General features: G+C 36.3%; 1 protein-coding gene across 1 annotated transcript; it reads left to right on the top strand.

Moving 5' to 3' along the window:
• Positions 1–19,152: 19,152 nt before the first annotated feature.
• Positions 19,153–20,432, top strand: LOC308414986 (serine/threonine-protein phosphatase PP1-gamma catalytic subunit-like). Its single transcript, XM_080910124.1, is given in 3 exon segments — positions 19,153–19,306; positions 19,310–19,318; positions 19,322–20,432. Coding segments are annotated over 3 exon segments (966 nt in total). The 5' UTR covers positions 19,153–19,213; the 3' UTR covers positions 20,186–20,432.
• Positions 20,433–22,207: the final 1,775 nt, after the last annotated feature.

Here is a 22,207-nt window from a genome sequence, read left to right as displayed (position 1 = left end):
CTTCTGGGCATATACCCCAGAGACACTCCAATATACAACAAAGATACATGCACCACAATGTTCATAGCAGCTCTATTTATAATAGCCAGAAGCTGGAAAGAACCCAAATGTCCTTCAGTAGATGAATGGATACAAAAATTGTGGTACATTTACACAATGGAGTACTACTCAGCCATCAGAAACAATGACTTAACCAAATACTTAAGAAAATGGTTGCATCTAGAGAATATCATCCTGAGTGAGATAACCCAGTCACAAAACAACAGACATAATATGCAGTCACTGATAGTGGGATGCTAACCCCAGAGGCTCGCACTGCCCCAGAAACAACTAATAGACTGTGTGAAGTTCAAGAAAAAAAAAAAAAAAGAAAAGAAAACAAAACAAAACAAAAATCATTCTCAATCCTTACACACCAAGAAAACGTTGACTAATTCCGGGTTACATCCTGTTTTACAGGTACTTTTTGCTCATACTAACTAGTAAGACCTTAAGGCAGAATAACAAACCTTAAAAAAGAGAGAAAAAAAAACCAAGCACTGACTCAATTGTATTTGTATACATTTATGCGAAAATGTTTAAATTTTTTTTCTTTTATCTTTTTTTTTAAAATAAAGTTTTTTAAAAAAAAATAAAATAAAGGCTGAATGTTAAAAATAAATAAATAAATAAATAAATAAATAGTCTCAAAAAAGTTAATTTAAAAATGAATGCTTTATATAGTTTTCTAAGAATCAGAAATAGGAGAGACCAATAGATTTATACATACATAGCTGCCTTGTGCTGGTTCTGGTGTAAGGGTAGAGACAGAGTGATTCAGAAGGTAAGAGATGTTGAGATTACTAGGAAAAACCAACAAGATGGAAGAGAAACTGGCCAACTGTACTGGCTGATCTGAGGTCAACTTGACATAATCTAGAGTTACCACAGAGGAAGGAGCCTCAGTTGTGAAAATGGCTCCATAAGATCCACCTATAAGGCTTTTTATCAATTAGTGATCAATGGGAGTAGGTGTAGCCCATTTTGAGTAGCGCTATCTCTGGGCTGGTGGTCCTGGGTTGGCAAGCAAGTCAGTAAGCACCACCCCTCAATGGCTTCTTCTTCAGCTCCTGCCTCCACATTCCTTCCCTGTTCAAAATCCTTTCCTGACTTCCTTTTGTGGTGAACAGCAATATGGAAGTGTAAACCAAATAAATCCTTTTCTTCTCAACTTGCTTTTTGACCATGTTGTTTGAACAAAGTGAAACGATCTCAGCCTAAGACATCAACATAGAGTTCATAGATTTTTGGAGGTTAATTATAAGTGACTATTAGTTTGATAGAACATTAGGAGTTGGTGAGGGGCAAAGATGGGGCATAACTAATACTGCGTATCCGGAAACTCCCCATACAATTAATCAATAATAATGGAAGGAAAGAGAAAAATACAAGTAGAGAGAATGACCTTCATAAGCCTCTTAATAATTTTTATGGCCACCTCTGAATTAGAGAACTAATAAGCATAAATAAAATTATTTTGCTAGATTCAGCAGAACAGAAAAAAATTTCATTGCCTTTAATGAGAGGATGAATTTATGAAATACACCAGAAGGTGAGCTTATCGTTGCACTTCAGAAAGATTACCTTCAATATAAGATAAAAAGTGGAACAGTTAGAACTGAGCAGAAAGCAGTTATAGCAAAAGCGAAATGGTATTAGGAACTAAAGAAGTGATAATTCACATTATTTTGTCCTCAGTTAGACAAGTAGAAGAATAAAAGAAGGACCATGATACCTCTTGTGTTTTTGACTGACACTCATTAGGAATATAATGGCAAGTGAAAGTGATAGGCAACAGAATTCTGTTGCATTTTGTGTTCATAGTGACAGTGAATACAAAATTTCACATGCAATAGCAAAATATAACTATTATTTTATATTTATTTAAATCTTAATCACAATTGTATAAATTCTCTTCTAACTTAATAGTATACAATAAAGTATAAGTAGCATGTAATAAGTAAACCAAACTTTTAAGATTACACAGACACCAAATAGTACAAGGTCGACCAAACAAGATTTTAATATTGTCTTTATAGAGTTACTGAAATTAAGTGAAAAAAAAAACTGAGGAAGGAGATAAAAGTTATAACATTGGTTTCCAACTCAAAGTGACAAGTTTCATTAAGCTATTGATAAAGTGTGATAATACCAATCTGTGGTTTTATTTGCTGAATTTTGAAATTTATTTATTTTAGAACAATCTATAATCCACAGAAAAGTTATCTTCTGTAATTAATTGCCCTGCATGCCATTTAAATCAATGACACCAGAAAAAACTCAGTGCCAGACAATTGCCTACCATGTCTTAAAAACAAAGATATTCTCCTGTATAACTCAGAAAAACTGTGAGAGTCAAGAAAATGGCAAAGTTTGAGCATTCCTACCTAATTTTAAAGGTCTATTTAACTTTCAGCAAATGTCCCAATAATGTCATTTAGGCAAACATCCACGCCAGGATCACATGCATTTAGTTGTCAGTTCTCTTTAGTCATCTTTAATCTGAAACAATTTGTCTTCCTTTGGTTTTCAAGGAACTGACATTGCTGAAGATGACAAGCTAGGTGTTTTATAGAATGTTCCTCAGTTTGAATTTGTCTGCTATTTCCTCATGATTGAATTCAGGCTATGCATCGTGGGCAGAAAGATTCAAAAGTCATGATGTGTTCCTCTCATTGCATTTGCCAGGTGGTATGTAATTTCAATTTTTCTCATCACTGGAGATGTTAACTTCAATTTCTTTAAGGTGCTGTCTGCAGAACTTAAGTATGTGATGTTTTCATTTTTTTATGGACAATAAGTACTTTAGGTGGATGTTTTTATCAGTTAGTTTCTGTACCATGATCAAGTACCTATTCATCTATTTTAACCGATATAAACACAGACATTTCTTTTTTATTCAGCTGACTAATACTGCTTTTGCTTATTTGATATTGAGCGCTATCAGCTCTTTGAAGTTGACTTTTCTGTCCTTCGATGTGTGATCATCATTTTTTGAGCAATTCCTACTTCCTAACAAAACACAATGGCTAAGCTCTCTCTCTCTTTGTTCCAGTCTTGCATGTAAATTCTGTATAGGGAATCCATGACTTGTAGGGAACCATGCGTAGGAAGCACTTCACTATACCTGTTTCTACTCCTGATGCTCTGTTTCTCATATCATTATTTCCAAAGGAAGACCATAGCCCTTTCCTAGAGAACTGATAAAGGGACAGTTACAGTGGTCAGAGAAAACATGCTTTTTAATCATAGGCCATAACCATTCCTTGTGGACAATGTATCCCATGTCAGAAATTTCTACATCAGTCTGAGTTGAATAAGACTGGGTGCTGAGCACAGTTCACAATTATAGTCCTTTCTCTCAAGTGTTCCTTAATGCCAGGTACATCTGGTAATGACTCCATGTCCTTACTCGGTGGCTCATCTGATAATGCTTCAATGTCCTTACCCAGGTGACTCATCTTATAATGACCCCATGTCCTTACTCAGGTGGCTCATCTGATAATGACCCCATGTCCTTACCCAGGTGGATCACTGCCTTCATTACTTATTTGCTGTCTGAATCTCTTGACTAAAAATGCCACAACTCCCTAAGAACAAGTAATACTTTGAAACACTTGGTATTTTAAAGTTAAAGCCAGAGTAACTTCCCTCTCTTCCCACCACCATGTTCATCTTATCCATAAATTAAAAACATTTTTATACAAAATTTTCATTTCTTTCTAAAAATTATCAGATATGGATCAATAATGTTCTCGTTTTTTTTTTAACAGAAAGAATTGGTGGATTTTTACTATTCATTTAATAAAAAAGATTGAACTCCATATATTTTTCAGAGCAATGTAGTAATTTACTCTGCCTTTAGAGTAATAAAACTATAGTTTTGAATAATGAGGGTGTAGCCAGTTACTCAATTGGTTAGAGTGTGGTGTTAACTAAATAACAAGGAGTTCTCTTTATTGTGTGTCTTTAACCCTCTTTGGTCAAGGTGTCTTGGTGTAGAAATATACACACTGCTGTGGATTTTAGATGTGAGTGACACAATAGTGGCCAGTAATGTCAATGACAGAGTAACTCTGGGAAAGGCTTTTCATGTGAGCTGTTGAGATATTTGTGGTAATAGTCTGCAGCAGCAAAGGGCGAGAGGTGCAGAGCACCTCAGTGGTGAAGTAGTAGCCTGCAGAAGTGAGACATGAGAGCCAGATGTCCAGTGGGATTCCTTCCATGACCATCAGAAAAGAATTCTTTTTCCTGAAAGTATAAGAAAATGAATAATAAAGGTGATAGCAGACACCATGATACATGTGAAACGGAAACAAGATTAAAGTGTCTACTTGACAGCGCTCATGTTACCGTCAATAAAGTTAGAGGGAGCGATGAAGTATTGGAGACTACTGGTGAAAATTACTAGTGTGTGGTTTTATATTTTTGTACTGGAGAACACATGTTAAATATAACAGTGACCACATACTTCAGAGCCCAGGTTTTTGGGGTTGATGTGGTCATATAAATGATAGTTATTGATTATGAGATGAAACACTGAACTGGGCCAAACAAGAATAATAATGAATTTCTCAGGAGGATAGCCAATTAAAAGAAGGTATAGTGAGTGATCTAGCTGAAAGGTTCAACCTTTAGACATTGTGACACAAAGCTGTCATCTACAGTTTTATTTTCTGGAGAACTAAACAACTGAGTTACAAAATAAAATCTCAGAATGTTTTAAGCTACTTCATAATTTTGTTTTGGGCCACATTCATTGTAATCTTGAGGAATGCATACAACCATAGGTCATGGGTTGAGCAAGCCTTTTAGGGCCTGAAAATATGACTGAAGGAAGGAACAGTTTTAAAGAGTGGAAATTGAGTGAACGAATCCATGGCTTAAGAGGAAAGAAGGCTACATCTAATGAACAGCAGCACAGAAACAGAAGGTCTTGGGGATAAAAATGTGCTGTGTTGATGAGGTCTACAAACTGATGTAATCAGATGACATGGATCTTTCCCAAGACACAAATATGGTGAAACTTGGGGAGAAGTTAAGGCTGTGAGCTAGGCATACCTTTGATTGGTGCAGACAGTAACCTGAAAGCCCATATGTGTGTGTGTGTGTGTGTGTGTGTGTGTGTGTGTGTGTGTGTGAATACATATACATAAGAAAAAATTATTTTAAGAATTTTAAAAAGAAGTAACTTATCAAGAGACTGTGAAAAACAGAAACAGCTGCCATGCCTTTCAGAACAAAAGCTATATTTCAAGGTAAAGAAAGAATTCAACTGATTCCCAATAAAACTGTCATAGGACATGGAATGAGAATTTAGAGGTTTCCTGACCAATAGGAGGTATGTTTTCAATAGTTTTCAGTAACAACAACATAGCAAGCCTATGTAGTTCCCTTTCTTAGATAGTCTGACATGATTTCATTAAAACACTGTCAGTTATGACTCAGACTCAGACACTAGGCAATATACACATGAGTTTATACTCAGATAATCAAAGTAATCCCTATAGATTAAGAAATGGAGACATCTCTGGAGTCCTTGAACTTTAAAACACATATAATCTTTTTTGAGACACATGACATGCCTACCTCTGGAGAACCATACATTTGCTGGAACTATCAGAGAACTATACATTTGTTGGGAGGAATTGATAGTTTCACCTGACATGCTGGGGTGCTTAAAGCATTACTTCTGACAGTAGCACCTACAGCTTCAGTGGTAAGCTAAGTGATCAAGTACTTCTGCCTCTTAAAGATATTTCTTCATTTTCAGATTGATTTTCTCTACTTAACCAGAAATAGAGTTGAAATTACATCATTTTTAAGATTTCCCCAGATGAGAAAACAACTTAGCCAATAAACAAGGTGACCAAAAACTTTCTAAACTTTGCTGTGTTTTTAGCTTGACATATTATAGGTCTTAAAATCATTTAAAGAAACATTAGAAAGTGTGAAAAAGACACAGACTTTTGAAAGTTTCTCAACTTAGTGTTTCATACAAACAATATTTCAATATAAGACTTTCAAGGGAATGCCTTCCTCAATCTTCAGGATTAATGCTACATGCAACCACAAGCTCCAAAATCATTTTCTTTCTAGAGTTTTTCCATCATCTCTAGAGTTCCAAATTTAACTCACATGGAAGTTCATTTATTTATGGGACACACCCTGGCTCCTGGCACCAAAATATTACTGTTTTGCAGTATTTGCAATACAAAATGTATGTATTAAAATTAGATGGACAATGTTAAATAAATCAGTTTTATGGCAGTGTCTGAGGAAATCTCTGCTGACAGGACCAAATTCTCTCCACCAGTGATACTGCTTTCTTGACCAGAGTGAACCTAAGATTACTTGGTACCCTTAGATCTTAATGACCTACTTTGTGAACTTTACACCTAGCAGTGACAAAGGAAGAAAGTGGTGTCCATATTTCTTGCTCTTGTGACCAAATTATTTCATTTATTTAATTTAAAGGAACAAGAAGGAAGGTTATTGTTTATCTCTGACTCTAGTCAATAAGAAATAGACAGTGGGCTTTAGACTAAACACTATATATAATATTCCTGTCTCCGAAAATGACAACCATGGGTCTGAATTCTGAGAGAAGATGAAAAGCAAAAACTTTTTAAAACAGATAAACACTAAAAATGAGGAGATAGGAAGTTTTCATTCATTCCTAAATCAGTTATGTTTATGAAATGCTAACTAGAGTTTGGAAATGCTTGGTCTCGGTACAAATCAATACTGCAAACAATGAGACTTTGGACTTGTTATATCAGTCTGCTGAGGCTACAGAGCAAGCTTGACCACAATAGTAACTGGAGATTGTTTTAAATGGTGGAAGTATTCTCCTGCACTGCTCTTGTATAAAATGCCAGGTAAAGATCTGAAGCTCAGTAAACATACAGAAAAGAGTAGAAAGTCACAGGGTATTGTCTGGTGGTGTCTTCTGATCAGACACAATATACTAGTGTGCCCTCTTAGCTGTTACAACATAGGACTTATATGACATTTAAAATAGCTTTCCTGATTTTAATGTCTTTTTTACTTTCTTAATTTTACTTGTTAGTCAATATTTTCACCAAAGAAAAATCATCTTCCTTCTTCTGAAAGTTCATGCAGGCTTGTTCCCATATTCTGTAATGATGACTGAGAGACCAGAAATGTTATTGTCTTCTATTTTCTATAAGCCTCTGGATGCTTGAACATATCATTGTACAACTTTGACCTAATTATTTCTGCCTGAAAAAATTAGGAAATGATGGTTCATCTTCCGTAGGGCTCATCCTTTTGGGGCACATCATTCAAGCACTTCAGATGACATGAAATACATGAATACCCAAGAGAAAGGTTTGTAGACTCATCTATAAGATGAATATAGCCAACATAGACCTGAAATAGTGGGTGTTCTGAAAATGCCTATGAAATTAATCAATACATGAAACCATGAAAAAATATAGATTGAAATTTGATCTTAACATCATAGCACTCAAAGAACAGAGCAAGTGCATTACTGTGAGTTGAAGGTCTCATCTACATAGTGACTTGCGGGCCAAAGAAGGGTTATATAGTGAGTTTCTCTAAATAAATAATAATAATAATAATAATAATAATAATAATAATAATAAGGTTGTTTTCAATATGGATTCTGAAAAATCGTATGGAAAGTGCTCACATATTAATCAGACAAGTATTTAATACCTTTAATATACAAAATGTAATAAATGTATTTGTTAGACTTATTGAAGATGGCAGAATCAAGATGCTAACCTGAGTGATTAAAAGTGACTGTGGTCACTTAAGGTTTCAGATCTTAAAGTTTTTCTGTTAAAAGCAAGACTTTTTGCTTATCTGTCAAGGTGCAAGTTAAATTGCAATTCCATATGTTAACATTATATAGCCCTGGAAATCTGAAAAGTTCTAAAACTACCAGTGAGATCATAAGTATTCATCATCTTGTCAACAAATGGTTCAAGGGTTGCCCCAGTTCCAGTTAAAGGCCATGGCAAACACTGAAAGTTTAATGAGTCCTCATTCCTGGAGAAGTATAATATACCTTGCCATACCTTGTATGGGCACAAGAAGCTGCCAACAGCTTTTTATTACAAGAGATTCTACTAACTGTTGGATTATGCAGTGATAAAAGCACAAAAATATCAATGCTAATCCTCCCAATAATAACATGGGTTGTAGAAGAATTTTAATCCAGCAAGACCTCAAGGAATTACATGAAAATACCTTCTAGGTCTATGTGATCCAACCGGAATGGCACACCTTTAATTCTAAACAATGATGGTAAAACTAGTTTGTAGAAGAAAGCAGCCATGTTTGTAAGTGACATGTAAATTAGGGACAGAGAAAGTGACAAATAAGGGAAAGATTTGAGAGAATGAGCCATAAACTCTCGTAAAAACAGGCAGAAAGAGATAACTTAAGAGAGCATCTGGGAGAGGGGCAGTTTCATCAGGACTGTTTTACAGAGACAGGTTGCAGATGAAAACAGAATGACCCAGAGAATAAGAAAAAGCCTGCAGATTAGAACAGATTACAAGAGCTAATATGCGGTGAAGCAGAGTAGATCAATCAGAAGCTGAGAGAAGGAAGTTTGATTCAGTCAGCTTGGAAAAGATTTTGAACCAGAACAACTACACTGAAACAGGCAGCTAAATTTCTAAAAGAACTAGAAAGGGTAAGTTTATTCATTAGTAAGCCTCTATGACAACAATTATATCATCAGAAATAAAAGTTACTTTTTTATTATTCCTTACCGCATTACTTTTTTGTTTAAAAAAAGAGGAATGCATTTACAGATTTTTAAAGGCATTTTGGCATAACATTATATGAATGATTTTGTCAGTACATAATTCATTTATAGGTTTGATAGCTTGCATAGAAATCCCAATAGTTACCATAAGCATGAAGTACATTGATGACAGAACGTAACATGGAAAGAGATTTCTTGTTGGGTATAGATTAAGCATAATGATCTGTGAATACCAAAAATTGCCAAAAGGCTATGATCTTAGCTCTTAGATTATTAATGATATGAGGTCCAGATATACCAGACTCTGAAAGGGTGCTATACATATTTTTTCCCCTAAGAAGGACTGAAGCTTTTGGTTTTATTTATTTATTTATTTATTTTGGCCTTTGTTTTTTTGGGTTTTTTTGTTTTTGTTTTTGTTTTTGTTTTGTTTTGGTTTGGTTTTTTTGAGCTTCATATAGTCTGTGAGCTGTTTCTGCGGTGTTCAGAGATTTCTGGGGTAAGTATCCAGTTATCAGTGACTACATATTATGTCTGTTCTTTTGTGACTGGATTACCTCACTTGGGATGATATTCTCTAGTTGTATCCATTTTCTTAGGAATTTCATAAAGTCATTGTTTCTGATAACAGAGTAGTACTCCATAGTGTAAATATACCAGAATTTTTGTATCCATTCATCTACTGAAGGACATCTGGGTTCTTTCTAGCTTCTAGATATTAAAAATAGGGCTGCTATGAATGCTGTGACACGTGTGTCTTTGTTGTATGTTGGAGCTTCCCTGGGGTATATGTCCAGAAGTGGAATAACTGGGTTTTCAGGTAGGACTATATCCAATTTTCTGAGAAACTGCCAGAATGATTTCCAGAGTGGTTGTACCAGTTTACAACTCCACTAACAGTGGAAAAGTGTTCCTCTTTCTCCACATCCTTGCCAGCATCTGCTTTTATCTGAATTTTTGATCTTAGCAATTCTGACTGGTGTGAGGGGGAATCTCAGGGTTGTTTTCATTTGCATTTCCTGATGGCTAATGATGTCAAGCACTGCCTTAGATGCTTCTCAGCCATTCCATATTCCACAATTGAGAACTTTTTGTTTAGTTCTGTACCCCATTTTGTAATAGGATTGTTTGATTCTCTAGCATCTAACTTTTTGAGTTCTTTGTATACACCTCCTCTATCAAATGTGGGGTTTGTAAACATCTTTTCCCAATCTGGTGGCTGCCATTTTGTTTTTTTGACAGTGTCCTTAGCCTTACAGAAATGTTGCAATCTCATTAAGTCCCATTTGTCAATCTTTGAACTTAGAGCATGAGCCATTGTTGTTCTGTTTAGAAAATATTCCCCAGTGCCTATGTGTTCCAAGGTTTTTCCTACTTTCTCTTCTAATAGTTTCATTGAACCTGGATTAATATGGAGATATTTGATCCACTTGAACTTGAGCTTTATACAATGAACTAAGAAAGGGTGTGTTTTCATTCTTACACATGCTGAGTGACAGTTGAAGCAACACAATTTGTTGAAGAGGCTGTCCTTTTTCCATTGAATGTTTACAGATTCTTTGTCAAAAATCAAGTGACCACTTGTGTGAGGAATCAATTCTGGATCTTCTCTTCTATTACAATGATCCACATTACCATCTCTGTACCACTACCATGCAGTTCTTAACACAATTGCCTTGTAATGTACCTTGAAGTCAGGGATGAGGATTCAAGCAGATATTTTCCTGTTTTGAGGATGGATTTCACAATTCTAGAATTCTTATTACTACAGATGAAATTGCACATTACATTTTCCAGCTCTATGAAGAATTGGGTTGGAATTTTGAAGGGATTGCATTGAGTCTATAGATTGCTTTTGGTAAGATGGCCATTTACAGTGTTGATCCTTCCAATCCATGAGCATGGAAAATCTTTCCATTTTCTGAGATCTTCCTCAATTTCCTTCTTTAGAGGTTTGAAGTTCTTGTCATACAGGTCTTTCACTTGCTTGGTTAGAGTCACACCAAGGTATTTCATATTGTTTGTGACTATTGTGAAGGGTATCTTTGCCCTAATTTCTTTCTCCACATGATTGTCCTTTGAGTAGAGGAAGGCTACATATTTGTTTGAGTTAATTTTATATCCATCCACTTTGCTGAACTTGTTTATCAGCAGGAGAAGTTCTCTGGTGATATTTTTGGGGTCACTTAAGTACACTATCATATCATCTGCAAGCAGTGAAGATTCTACTTCTTCCTCTCCAATATGTATTCCTTTGAATTCTCTTTGCTGTCTAATTGCTCTGGCCAGGGCTTCCAGTACTATGTTGAATAGGTAGTGGGAGAGTGGGCAGCCTTGTCTAGACCCTGATTTTTGTGGGATTGCATGATGTTTCTCACCATTTATTTGGATGTTGGCTATTGGTTTTCTGTACATAGTTTTTGTTTTGTTTAGGTATGTATCTAGGATTCCTGTTTTTTCCAAGACTTTTAACATGAAGGGGTGTTGAATTTTGTCAAATGTTTCTCAGCATGTGGATTTATTCTTTGAGTTTGATTATATGGTGGATTACATTGATGGATTTTTGTATGTTAAACCATCCCTGAATCCCAGGGATGAAGCCTACTTGATTATTGTGAATGACAGTTTTGATATGTTCTTGGATTTTTTGCAAAAATTTTGTTTACTATTTTTGCATCAATGTTCATAATTGAGATTGGTCTGAATTTCTCTTTCCTTGTAGGGTCTTTGTGTGGTTTAGGAACAAGGGTTATTGTGGCCTCGAAAAATGAGTTAGGTAGTGTTCCATCTGACTGTATTTTGTGGAATAGTTTGAAGAGTATTGGTATTAGGTTGTCAATAAATGTCTGATAGAATCCATCTAGACCTGTACTTTTTTTGGTTGGGAGGCCTTTGATGAATGCTTTTATTTCTTTAGGTGTTGTGGGATTATTTAGGTGGTATACCTTGTCCTTGTTTAACTTTAGTATCTGGTATCTGTCTAGGAATTTATCCATTTCCTACAGATTTTCCAGCTTTGTTGACTATAGGCTTTTGTAGTAGAATCTGGTGATTTCTTGAATTTCCTCAGTTTCAGTTGTTATCTCTACACTTTCCTTTCTGATTTTGTTAATTTGGATATGCTCTCTCTGGCTAAGGGTTTATCAATTTTGTCGATTTTCTCAAAGAACCAGTTCTTGGTTTTTTTGATTCTTTGAATGTTTCTTTTTGTTACTATTTGGTCAATATCTGCTCTGAGTTTGATTATTTCTTGAAGTCTACTCCTCTTGGGTGTATCTGCTTCCTTTTGTTCTAGAGCTTTCAACTGTTCTATAGAGTTGCTAGTGTATGCTCTCTCCAGTTTCTTTTTGGAAGCACTCAGAGCTTTGAGTTTTCCTCTCAGTACTGCTTTCATTGTACCCCACAGGTTTGGGGATGTTATGTTTTCATTTTTATTAAATTCTAGAAAAATCCTTAATTTCATTTTTTATTTTTTCTTTGACCATGCTATTTTTTAATAGAGCATTGTTTAGTTTACATGTGTATATAGGATTTTTGTTGTCTTTGTTATTAAAGGTCAGCCTTAATCTATGGTGATCTGATAGGATTCATGTGAGTATTTCAATTTTCTTATATCTATTGAGGCTTTTTTGTGAGTTGTTGTATGGTCAATTTTGGAGAAGGTGCAGAGAGGTGCTGAAACGAAGGTGTATTCTTTTTTTTAGTATGAAATGTTCTGTAGATGTCGATTAATTCCAATTGGTTCATAACCTCTGCTAGTTTCACTGTGTCCTTGTTCAGTTTCTGTTTCCATGATCTGTCTATTGATGAAAATATGGAGTTGAGGTCTCCCACTATTATTGTGTGGGGTACAATGTATTTTTTCAGTTTTAGTAGGGTAACTTTTATGAATATGGGTGTTCCTTTATTTGGAGCATATATGTTAAGGATTAAGAGTTCCTCCTGAAAAATTTGCTCTGTAATGAGTAAAGAGTGTCCTTCCTTATCTTTTTTTATAACTTACGGTTGAAATTCAACTTTATTTGGTATTCTAATGGGCACTCTAGCTTGTTTCTTAGGCTGTTTGCTTGAGAGTTTTTTCCCAACCTTTTACTCTGAGATAGTGTCTGTCTATGTCTCTCAGATGAGTTACCTGTATGCAGCAACAAGCTGGGTCTTGTTAGTGTATCCAGTCTGATAGCCTATATTTTTTATTGGGGAATTGAGTCCACTTATGTTAACAGTTATTAAGGAGTAGTAGTTGCTGTTTCCTGCTATTTTTGCTTTTGGTGGTATAATTGTGCCTGTGTGTCTTTCTTCTTTTGGTTTTCATGCTTAGGTATTTTCTTGTTGTTACTAGGATGTAGTTTCCCTGCTTATATTGGTTTTCCACCTATAATTCATTGTATTGCTGGGTTTGTGGTCATATATTGTGTAAATTTAGTTTTGTCTTAGAGTATCTTGGTCTCTCCATCTATGGTGATTGAGAGTTTTGCTGGGTATAGAACCTTGGGCTGGCACTTGTGCTCTCTTGGGGTCTGCATGATGTCTGTCCAGGCTCTTCTAGCTTGCATAGTCTCTGTTGAGAAATAGGATGTGATTCTGATTGGTCTGCCTTCATATGTTTCATTACATTTTTCCCTTACTGCTTTTAGTATTCTTTCTTTGCTTTGGGCACTTAGTGTTTTGACTATTAAGTGTCAGGAGGAATTTCTTTTCTGGAGTTCTATTTGGAGTTCTGTAGGCTTGTTTTATGCTTGTGGTCATCTCATTCTTAAGGGTAGGGAAGTTTTCTTCCAGGATTTTGTTGAAGATATTTACTGTGCCTCTTAGTTGATATCCTTCACCCTCTTCTTTTGCTATTATCCTTAGGCTTGGTTTCCTCATTGTGTCCTGGATGTCCTGGACATTTTGGATTAGGAGCTTTTTATTTTTTGCATCTTCTCTGACTGTTTTGTCTATATTTACAATGTTGTCTTCTGCCCCCGAGATTCTCTCTTCCATCTCTTGTAGTCTGTTGGAGATACTTGCATCTGTGACTCCTGATTTCTTTTTTAGGTTTTCTACCTCCAGGGTTGTCTCGTTTAGTGTTTTCTTTATTGTTTCCATTTCCATTTTCAATTCCTTCATCTCTTTGGTTCTGTTTTCCTCTAGTTCTTTGATTTCTTTGAGTGTTTTTTTCTCTTTAAAAACTTCTATTTCTTTATGGTTTTCCTCCCATTCTTGTTTAATGATCTCTATCATCATCTTGAGGTATGATTTCAAGTCTGAGTCTTCTTTTTCTGGAGTGTTTGGCATTCTACTGTTTACTGTGATGTGAGAGCTCGGTTTTGCTGTTGCCAGGTTGTCTTGATTTCCCTGGTATATGTTCTTTCTCTTTCCTCTTGTCATCTTGTTGTCTGTAATTTTAAGTTGTCTTGTTGTCAGTGATTGGTTCTTATCTCTCCCATGTACCAGGCCTGTGTGCCTGGATCTCCCTGACTGACATTTTTACTTACTTTTATGAGTCACCAAAATTTACTGTGAATCAGGACCTTGCTAAATTTCATTTTATTGCACCAATGTTACTTCCTATGCCTAGTCTCTTAGAAGTCTCATTCTACTTTCTGTGTCTCAGATTTTGTCTACTCTATATATGCTATAAAGAACAAAGAGAAGTGTCTCATTGGCCAACTTCCTTTCATAGTACATTATCCTCCGATTTGATCTGTGTTGTAGCATGTGTAAGAATGTCATTCTTTTTGTTTTTAATGTTTGATAATAATTCAGAGTAAGTATATGTTACACTTTTTCCACATTCATTTATGTTTGGATGATTGGGTTGTTTTGTTTATTATAAATAATGACATTATGATTATGACTGTACAAATATACTTTTCTAGCAATACTTCCTCAAATTGGCATTTTTTCCTGTCCTATTCTCTTAATATTTGCTGTGACTATAGACAGATGCTACCACTCTCAACTAAAAGATGATGTTCATGTCCCTGTTTTAAATTTGTTTAGTATATACTTATGTACACTTAGAATCTCTGAATTATAAAATAATTCTATTAATTTTAAAGAAACTGTCTTACTGCTAAGTATAATCCTATACCACCTTACATTTCTCTGAGATTGCCTGAGGTTTTAATTTTTCCATATCTATGCCAATACCTGTTTCTTTATGCTTTGTTGAAAACAATCATGTTAATATGCATTATGGATTGTGTTATTGTAGTTTTGATCTGCAATTTTCTAAAGGCACATAACACTGGGCAACATTCACTTGTTTCTTGTCCACATGTACAGCTATCTTCTTCATGGAAAAAATTGACTCATTCAAGACTTGCCATTGACCCTTCATTACCTATGCAATTTACAAATTTACATTTCCATTCCATGGGTTAGACATTTGTTAGTTATTGATGCACAAATTTTTTTTATTCTGTGAATTATAGCATATCTATTTTTTTGGAGGAAGGCATATTTATTCTTGGTTTTCTGTGCCTCTTCTCAGTTTGACTGTCAAATCCAATGCTGTAAATATTTTATGCTGTATTTTATCAGGGTTAGTTTTAGGTGGTAAATTTAGATCTTTGGTCTACTGTGAGCTACTTTTCTTTTGGTGGAGTATATATTTTATTTTGCTTCATTTTGTTGTGATAAAACTCTATGAGCAATAGCAACGTAGGAAAAATGGTTTATTTGACTTACACATCATCAACATAAGTCAAAGCAGGAACTGGCATCATACTGGGAGAGAAGCACTAGGTCCAGAACCATGGAAGAGTGCTGCTTACTAGCTTGTTTTTAATGGCTTGCTCATCTTGATTTTTTTTCTACAATTTGTACTTTTACAATTGTACAATTGGTGCAACTACTACTATTGATAGTTCATGCAATAGTAAATTGAGGCCTCTAACATTAATAATCAATATTAAAAATAAAGATGATGCCCTACAGATATGTGAACACAGTATTCTCCAAATGAGACAATTGCTCAGTTAAGATTCCCCTTTACCAAGTGACTAGAGTTTTTGTCAATTTGACAAAAACTAACAAGCACTGATTAATCATTACTGTGGATAATGTGTTCTTCCAACCCACACGGAACAGTTTTGACACATTCATCAAAAATCATTTGGATGCATGCACAAAGCTTTTATCTCACACGTCTATTTTATTTACCTATATGTTTATCCTTATTCCACCAAAACACTTTTGAATCGAAAGCCATGTGGTTATTAATTTCTGCCGTAAGTGCTGCTGCCTGAGCCTACAATGAGGCCTGAGATCCATGTAGAAATATGTAGGCTGTGCAGGATGGTTTGTTGATATACTTAGTCTTTGTGCCCAGGGAGCCACAGTAATATGAGTGGCACATGTCCCCACTTGAAGCCATGTTGAGGCTCATAGTCTTGCAACTACCGAGGGCCATGAGAGAGTTGGCGGTTCTGATATGGTCACTGGACATATTGCTGTGTGCAGCCTATGCTACCACAAAAGCCCATGTGGATGTCAGTGGTTTAGGCATTTTGTGTGTTCACAGGAGAATTAGCACCACCTCTCACTGGCCACGGCCTGGCTCACCTCTATAGATGGCTTCTAGCATAGTTTCAGGACAAAGGGAGGCTCATCTGTCTTTGAGGAGTTGGCCACTAGGAATGTGACCATGCATCAGTGGACAACACAAAATGGAATTGTCATGGAGGAATTGGGGCAGTCATGGAAGGACTGTGAGGTGAGTACGATCAAGGTGCATGACTCTAGGTTCCCAAATTATCAATTTTAGAAAGGATAACCACATTGTATAAGGTCACATATGTCTTCCAGAGAGAACTTTATTTTAAAGAAATTTTGCTTCCTCCTTGGAATTTTCTGAGGTGTTGAATTTTAAGAAATGTTGGGGTTTTCTTGTTTGGTTTGGTATTGTGTGAGTTTTTTTGGGGGTGTAGAATTTGATATAGCTCTCAAAGATGCTGAAGGTCATTTAGGATATAGTAGTAGCCTAATCATAAGTTTTCCAGTGCACATATATAGTATACATTATAGTTAGTTATGTCCATTTAATCTCCTTCAGCAATTTTTTGTAGCATTTATTGTAGTATTTTTTCAGTATTTGGTTGTTTTTTTCATTTTCTTTCAAATAATAAAATTCTTCATAATTTCCCTTTCAAAATGTTCACTAATGGCAGCTAATCTGGGTTATATTGTTTTTATCTTTTTACATTATTAATTTTCATTTACCAATTTACTAATTTGATAACATTTTTGGTTGTGTGCATTTTAAATGTATGTAAATGTATCATACATATTATATATATGGACTATATCTACTACATTATGACACATAATTATATATTTATACATACATATATATACATGCATACATATATATAATAGGCCCTGTGAAAATAATCAATTTACATTTTCATTCAAATTTATGTTTTACATCGTTTTCATGAGTAAGTACTACTGTGGTGATACTTTCTAGCATTATACTAAATAGTAGAGGTAAACAGGGAGATCTTTGCCTTGTCTGGTGGCATGGCCACATTCCCCACAAAGATGTACATATATTGTACGTAAATACTATGGCATGTTATATAAGGTTCTTGAGTATTTTTGGATTTTGTATATTTTGCTATCCTTGGGGAGTTTGAGTACTAGAATCAACCTAGTACCTATAAAGTGTTAGGCTAAGCTGTGTACAAGTATTTTTTCTAGTTTATCTTAATTATCCATATTCTCCTCTTATATTAGTAATATATATCACACATAAATATATTGTAAGTCCATTAAAATATTTATAGTCACTTCTGAAGGGAATTGTTTTTTCATTTACATAGAAGAAAATTTACACTCGTAGTTAGGGTTTCCACCGCTATGAAGAGGGCCCATGCATTATAAATTTTGTAAAGGACATTTGCAGCTGACTTACAGATTCAGAGGTTCATTTCATTTTCATCATGGTGGAAGCATGGTAGTATCTAAGCAGGCATGATGCTAGAGGATCTGAGAGGTCTACATGTTGTTCTGAAAGCAAACAAGAGAAGACTGTCTCCAGGTAGCTAAGAGAAGTGTTTCAGGGCTCACTCCCAAAGTGACACATTTCCTCCAACAGGGCCACGCCTCCTCATAGTGTGACTCCTTCAACAAAGCATATTCAAACCACCATACATTCTCATTTTTATCTACCAGTGTAATTACCATTAAATTACCTTTTCTTCTTCATATGGATTCAGCATCCAGCCGGTCCTTCATCGTTATATTCCTTTAGCTATTGCTTCAGAGTTTAATAGGGCCTCTCAAGACTGAAGACTGATGGTCCTTTCAGCATTCTGCCTTAAATCTCCTGAGTCTAATCCATCAACTTATTAGATATATTTTACACCTGCAGTATAGCAGAAGGAAACAAATAGAACAACAGTATAACAAGGGTACCCCGCCTTTGGCTTTTAATAAATTGTTATTCACCACAGCCTCTAAAAGATCTGCCAAAGGCATTTTTAAGTACCTTACAAATTTCACCCACCAACTGGTCCCACTAACACTGCCATGTGCATTATTTTGTTCTTTTATAATGGCACCTATCTCTTAGGTACAAAAGCCTTTTATCATCTCGGCAAAAAAAAAAAAATCACTTAAACTAAATGATAGGTCTGTTGTAGAAGCATGCTCTGGGAGAATTTGCTGAAGGAGGCAGAGGCAGGAGGATCACAAAATGATAGAATTATTCCTTATCATTGTCTCATAGTTCTGGTGTTGTCAGGGTTAAACCAGTTGCTTCATGTTCAGGATCTCTCACATGAATTGTAGTCCACCACTTACTTGGTCTGGAGTCACGTGAAAGCCCTACTCACTGATTTGTCTAGAAAGGACCACCCATTGTCAATGAGTCCTCGGTGTGGTTAACTGTCTTGAATGTGGTCTTTCCATGTGGCCTGGATTTATCACATTGTAATGGCTGAGTTCTAGTCAGATGAATATTACATCATCTTCCTTTGAAGGATCTTCTCAAATTCAAATCCATACCATTGCTTTCATTGCTGGCCGTGTCCATCTTCCCACTGTAAAGAGAAGTGGAAACAGTTTACGGAGGAACAAAATAACAAAGGTCTGTAAGTCTCAGGGGAATGACCTCATTATCATGACCATTTATGGTAATGCTTTAGAAATCTGTACATTTATCTTTGTTTTTTTTTTTTTTTTGTTTTTTTTTTTTTTTAAATAAAGTTGTTCAATTAAAAAAAAAACAAGCTGTTCTTCTTGTGGTTCCAGTGGCGAGAGGAGGAGGAAGCCGGGAGCTGGGCGGCTGGGGGGGTGGGGGGGACCCGCCGCGGCGCCACCACCGCTCGTGGGGCTCGTGGCATGAAGGAGGACGAGTGAGACCAGGGCGCGAGCCAGCGGTGGCGCCGCTGCAGGAGGGTCGGCGGCGGGACGGTGATGGCAGATATCGATAAACTCAACATCGACAGTATCATCCAACGGCTGCTGGAAGTAAGAGGGTCCAAGCCAGGCAAGAATGTCCAACTCCAGTAGAACGAAATCTGAGGACTCTGCCTGAAGTCTCGGGAGATCTTCCTCAGTCAGCCTATCCTTTTAGAACTTGAAGCACCACTCAAGATATGTGGTGACATCCACGGGCAGTATTATGATTTGCTCCGTCTATTTGAATATGGTGGCTTCCCTCCGGAAAGCAACTATTTGTTTCTCGGGGACTATGTGGACAGAGGCAAACAGTCACTAGAGTCAATCTGCCTCTTGCTGGCCTACAAAATCAAGTATCCGGAGAACTTTTTTCTTCTCAGAGGAAACCATGAGTGTGCCAGCATCAATAGAATCTACGGATTTTATGATGAGTGTAAGAGAAGATACAACATTAAGCTGTGGAAAACGTTCACAGACTGTTTTAACTGCTTACCGATAGCAGCCATCGTGGACGAGAAGATATTCTGCTGTCATGGCGGTTTATCACCAGATCTTCAATCTATGGAGCAGATTCGGCGAATTATGAGACCGACTGATGTACCAGATCAAGGTCTTCTTTGTGATCTTTTGTGGTCTGACCCCGATAAAGATGTCTTAGGATGGGGTGAAAATGACAGAGGAGTGTCCTTCACATTTGGTGCAGAAGTGGTTGCAAAATTTCTCCATAAGCATGATTTGGATCTTATATGTAGAGCCCATCAGGTGGTTGAAGATGGGTATGAGTTTTTTGCAAAGAGGCAGTTAGTCACTCTGTTTTCTGCACCCAACTACTGTGGCGAGTTTGACAATGCGGGCGCCATGATGAGTGTGGACGAGACCCTCATGTGCTCCTTCCAGATTTTAAAGCCTGCAGAGAAAAAGAAGCACAACGCCACGAGACCTGTCACACCGCCACGGGGTATGATCACAAAGCAAGCAAAGAAATAGATGTCACTTGACACTGCCTAGTTGGGACTTGTAACATAGCGTACATAACCTTCCTTTTTAAACTGTGATGTGCTGGTCAGCTTGCCCAGGTAGACCTGTTGGGCCCTTCTCCATTTTGATTACTGCTGGCACTTGCTGGTTATAGCAGCAAGTGAAGCACTTCATTCTCAAGAAAGTGTTTTTTTGTGTTTTACCTGTTCCCTTTGTGGACAGCTCTGGTGATGGTGTTAAGCTGTACACCCTGGCAGTTTATTCTGACAGAGGGGAGAGTGCACAGTTGACCTTTTTTTTAAAAAAAACTTAGTATAAATCATGAATAATGTAAATGCTTGTTTTCTTTAGGATATAAAGAGAGCCCTAGGGTGCGTGAGTCTGTACATGTAATTGTCATAAATGCATTCTGTTGATACAAACCACTGTGAACATTTTTTCAAGTTTGTTTGGAAGGGCCTGCTTTCTCTCACTGTCTCATCATGTACAAACTAGTGTCTGCAGCTGTGGCAGCAGGAGTGACCTGCCACCCACACTGCCCAGGCTGTCTGAAGCACACTCCCTCCCACTGCACACTTACTGATGATTAAAGCCATTCTTTTCAATGTCTGTGATTCCTTCCTAAAGCCAAAGTTTCTGTTGGACTGTATTGGCACGCCCTGGACATGAGGTGGCCAGGGCATCGAGGCTGCGTGCACAGGCTGCCTCCGTGGGGACTCAGAAGCAGGTTATTTTAACTAGCAGTAGTGATTTAGTGCTGGGTAAGCTCTTAATGATGGAAGTTAATGACACTTTGTACAGTTCCCATATAGTCTATTCACTGAGTAATCTTTTTACAATTGGATCAGGCCTGAACCCGTCCATTCAGAAAGCTTCAAATTATAGAAACAACACTGTCCTATACGAGTGACCAATAATGCTTTCTTTGGCTACATTCTTTATTCTGCGGTGACATTGAGGCTTATAAATCAAAAGGAACTAACTTGCCGTCCACCGGTTTATACAGAACTCACAGTATCTATGACTTTTTTAAACTACGACCTGTTAAAATGAATCTGTTTACACAGATGCCCGTGTACGATGCCATGTGCTGAGAATGATTTCAGACTTATTAAATGCGAGCTTGTTAAAAAAAAAAAAAAAAAAAAAAACAAGCTTACCACAGCAAGAAAAGAAGAAAATAGATATTCCTTAATAAAAACATGTATTTATGTGGCACTTAAAATGGAAGAGGTAATTCTATGTATAGATTCTCTGACCACTACTCTACCCTAACTAATGACCCTAGTTTCATGTCCTAAGAAAAGAGTTTTTCCATACAATACTGATGTTCCTAATTGTACATACTATGACAAAGCCTATGTTACTTTGAATGCCCCTTTATCTTTGGTATTACAAACATCCATAGAAGTGCTACCAAAGATATACTTATTCCCAATTATATGTAAAATGTAGTAGGCTGCATATTTCAGAAAACTGCATATTTTATGGTGGGAGAGAATCTTTTGTTAGAGATGTAGAAGACAAACCAAAAAGCTGACCAATGACAGTGTGACTTTAAATATCCCCAATGGATAATAAAACATTATCTCTGTCTGTATCTGTATCTATGTGTATCTGTGTTTCCCTTTGTGTATCTGTGTCTCTGTGTCTGTGTGCCTGTGTGCCTGTGTCTTTAAAATGCTGAAGATCAAACTGAGACACTAGATTATGCTAGACAAGTGCTCTGGCAATACTCTGATTCCTTTGTTCTATACTTACATTAATAAAGTATATTAATTATAATTTTCTTTGTAAAGGTTGATATTGGACAGAATATCATATATCTGGAGAGAGTCTGCATTCCCTAAAATCTTCATAATAATTATTATAATAAAATAATTGAAAATTTTTGAAAAAATAGGACAAGATTAAATAAAAAAAAGAAAGAAAGAGAGGAAGAGAATAAATTTGAATCAGACAGGTAGGCTGGGATTCTAGATGGGTTTTCTGAGCAAAGTCAGTTTTTGAACCCATTCTTTATTAAACTTT

Source organism: Micromys minutus (genome assembly GCF_963924665.1).
Source record: "Micromys minutus genome assembly, chromosome: 1".
NCBI lineage: Eukaryota > Metazoa > Chordata > Mammalia > Rodentia > Muridae > Micromys > Micromys minutus.
Note: the sequence above shows the minus strand (reverse complement) of the source record. Positions and strands in the feature narration are given on the sequence as shown.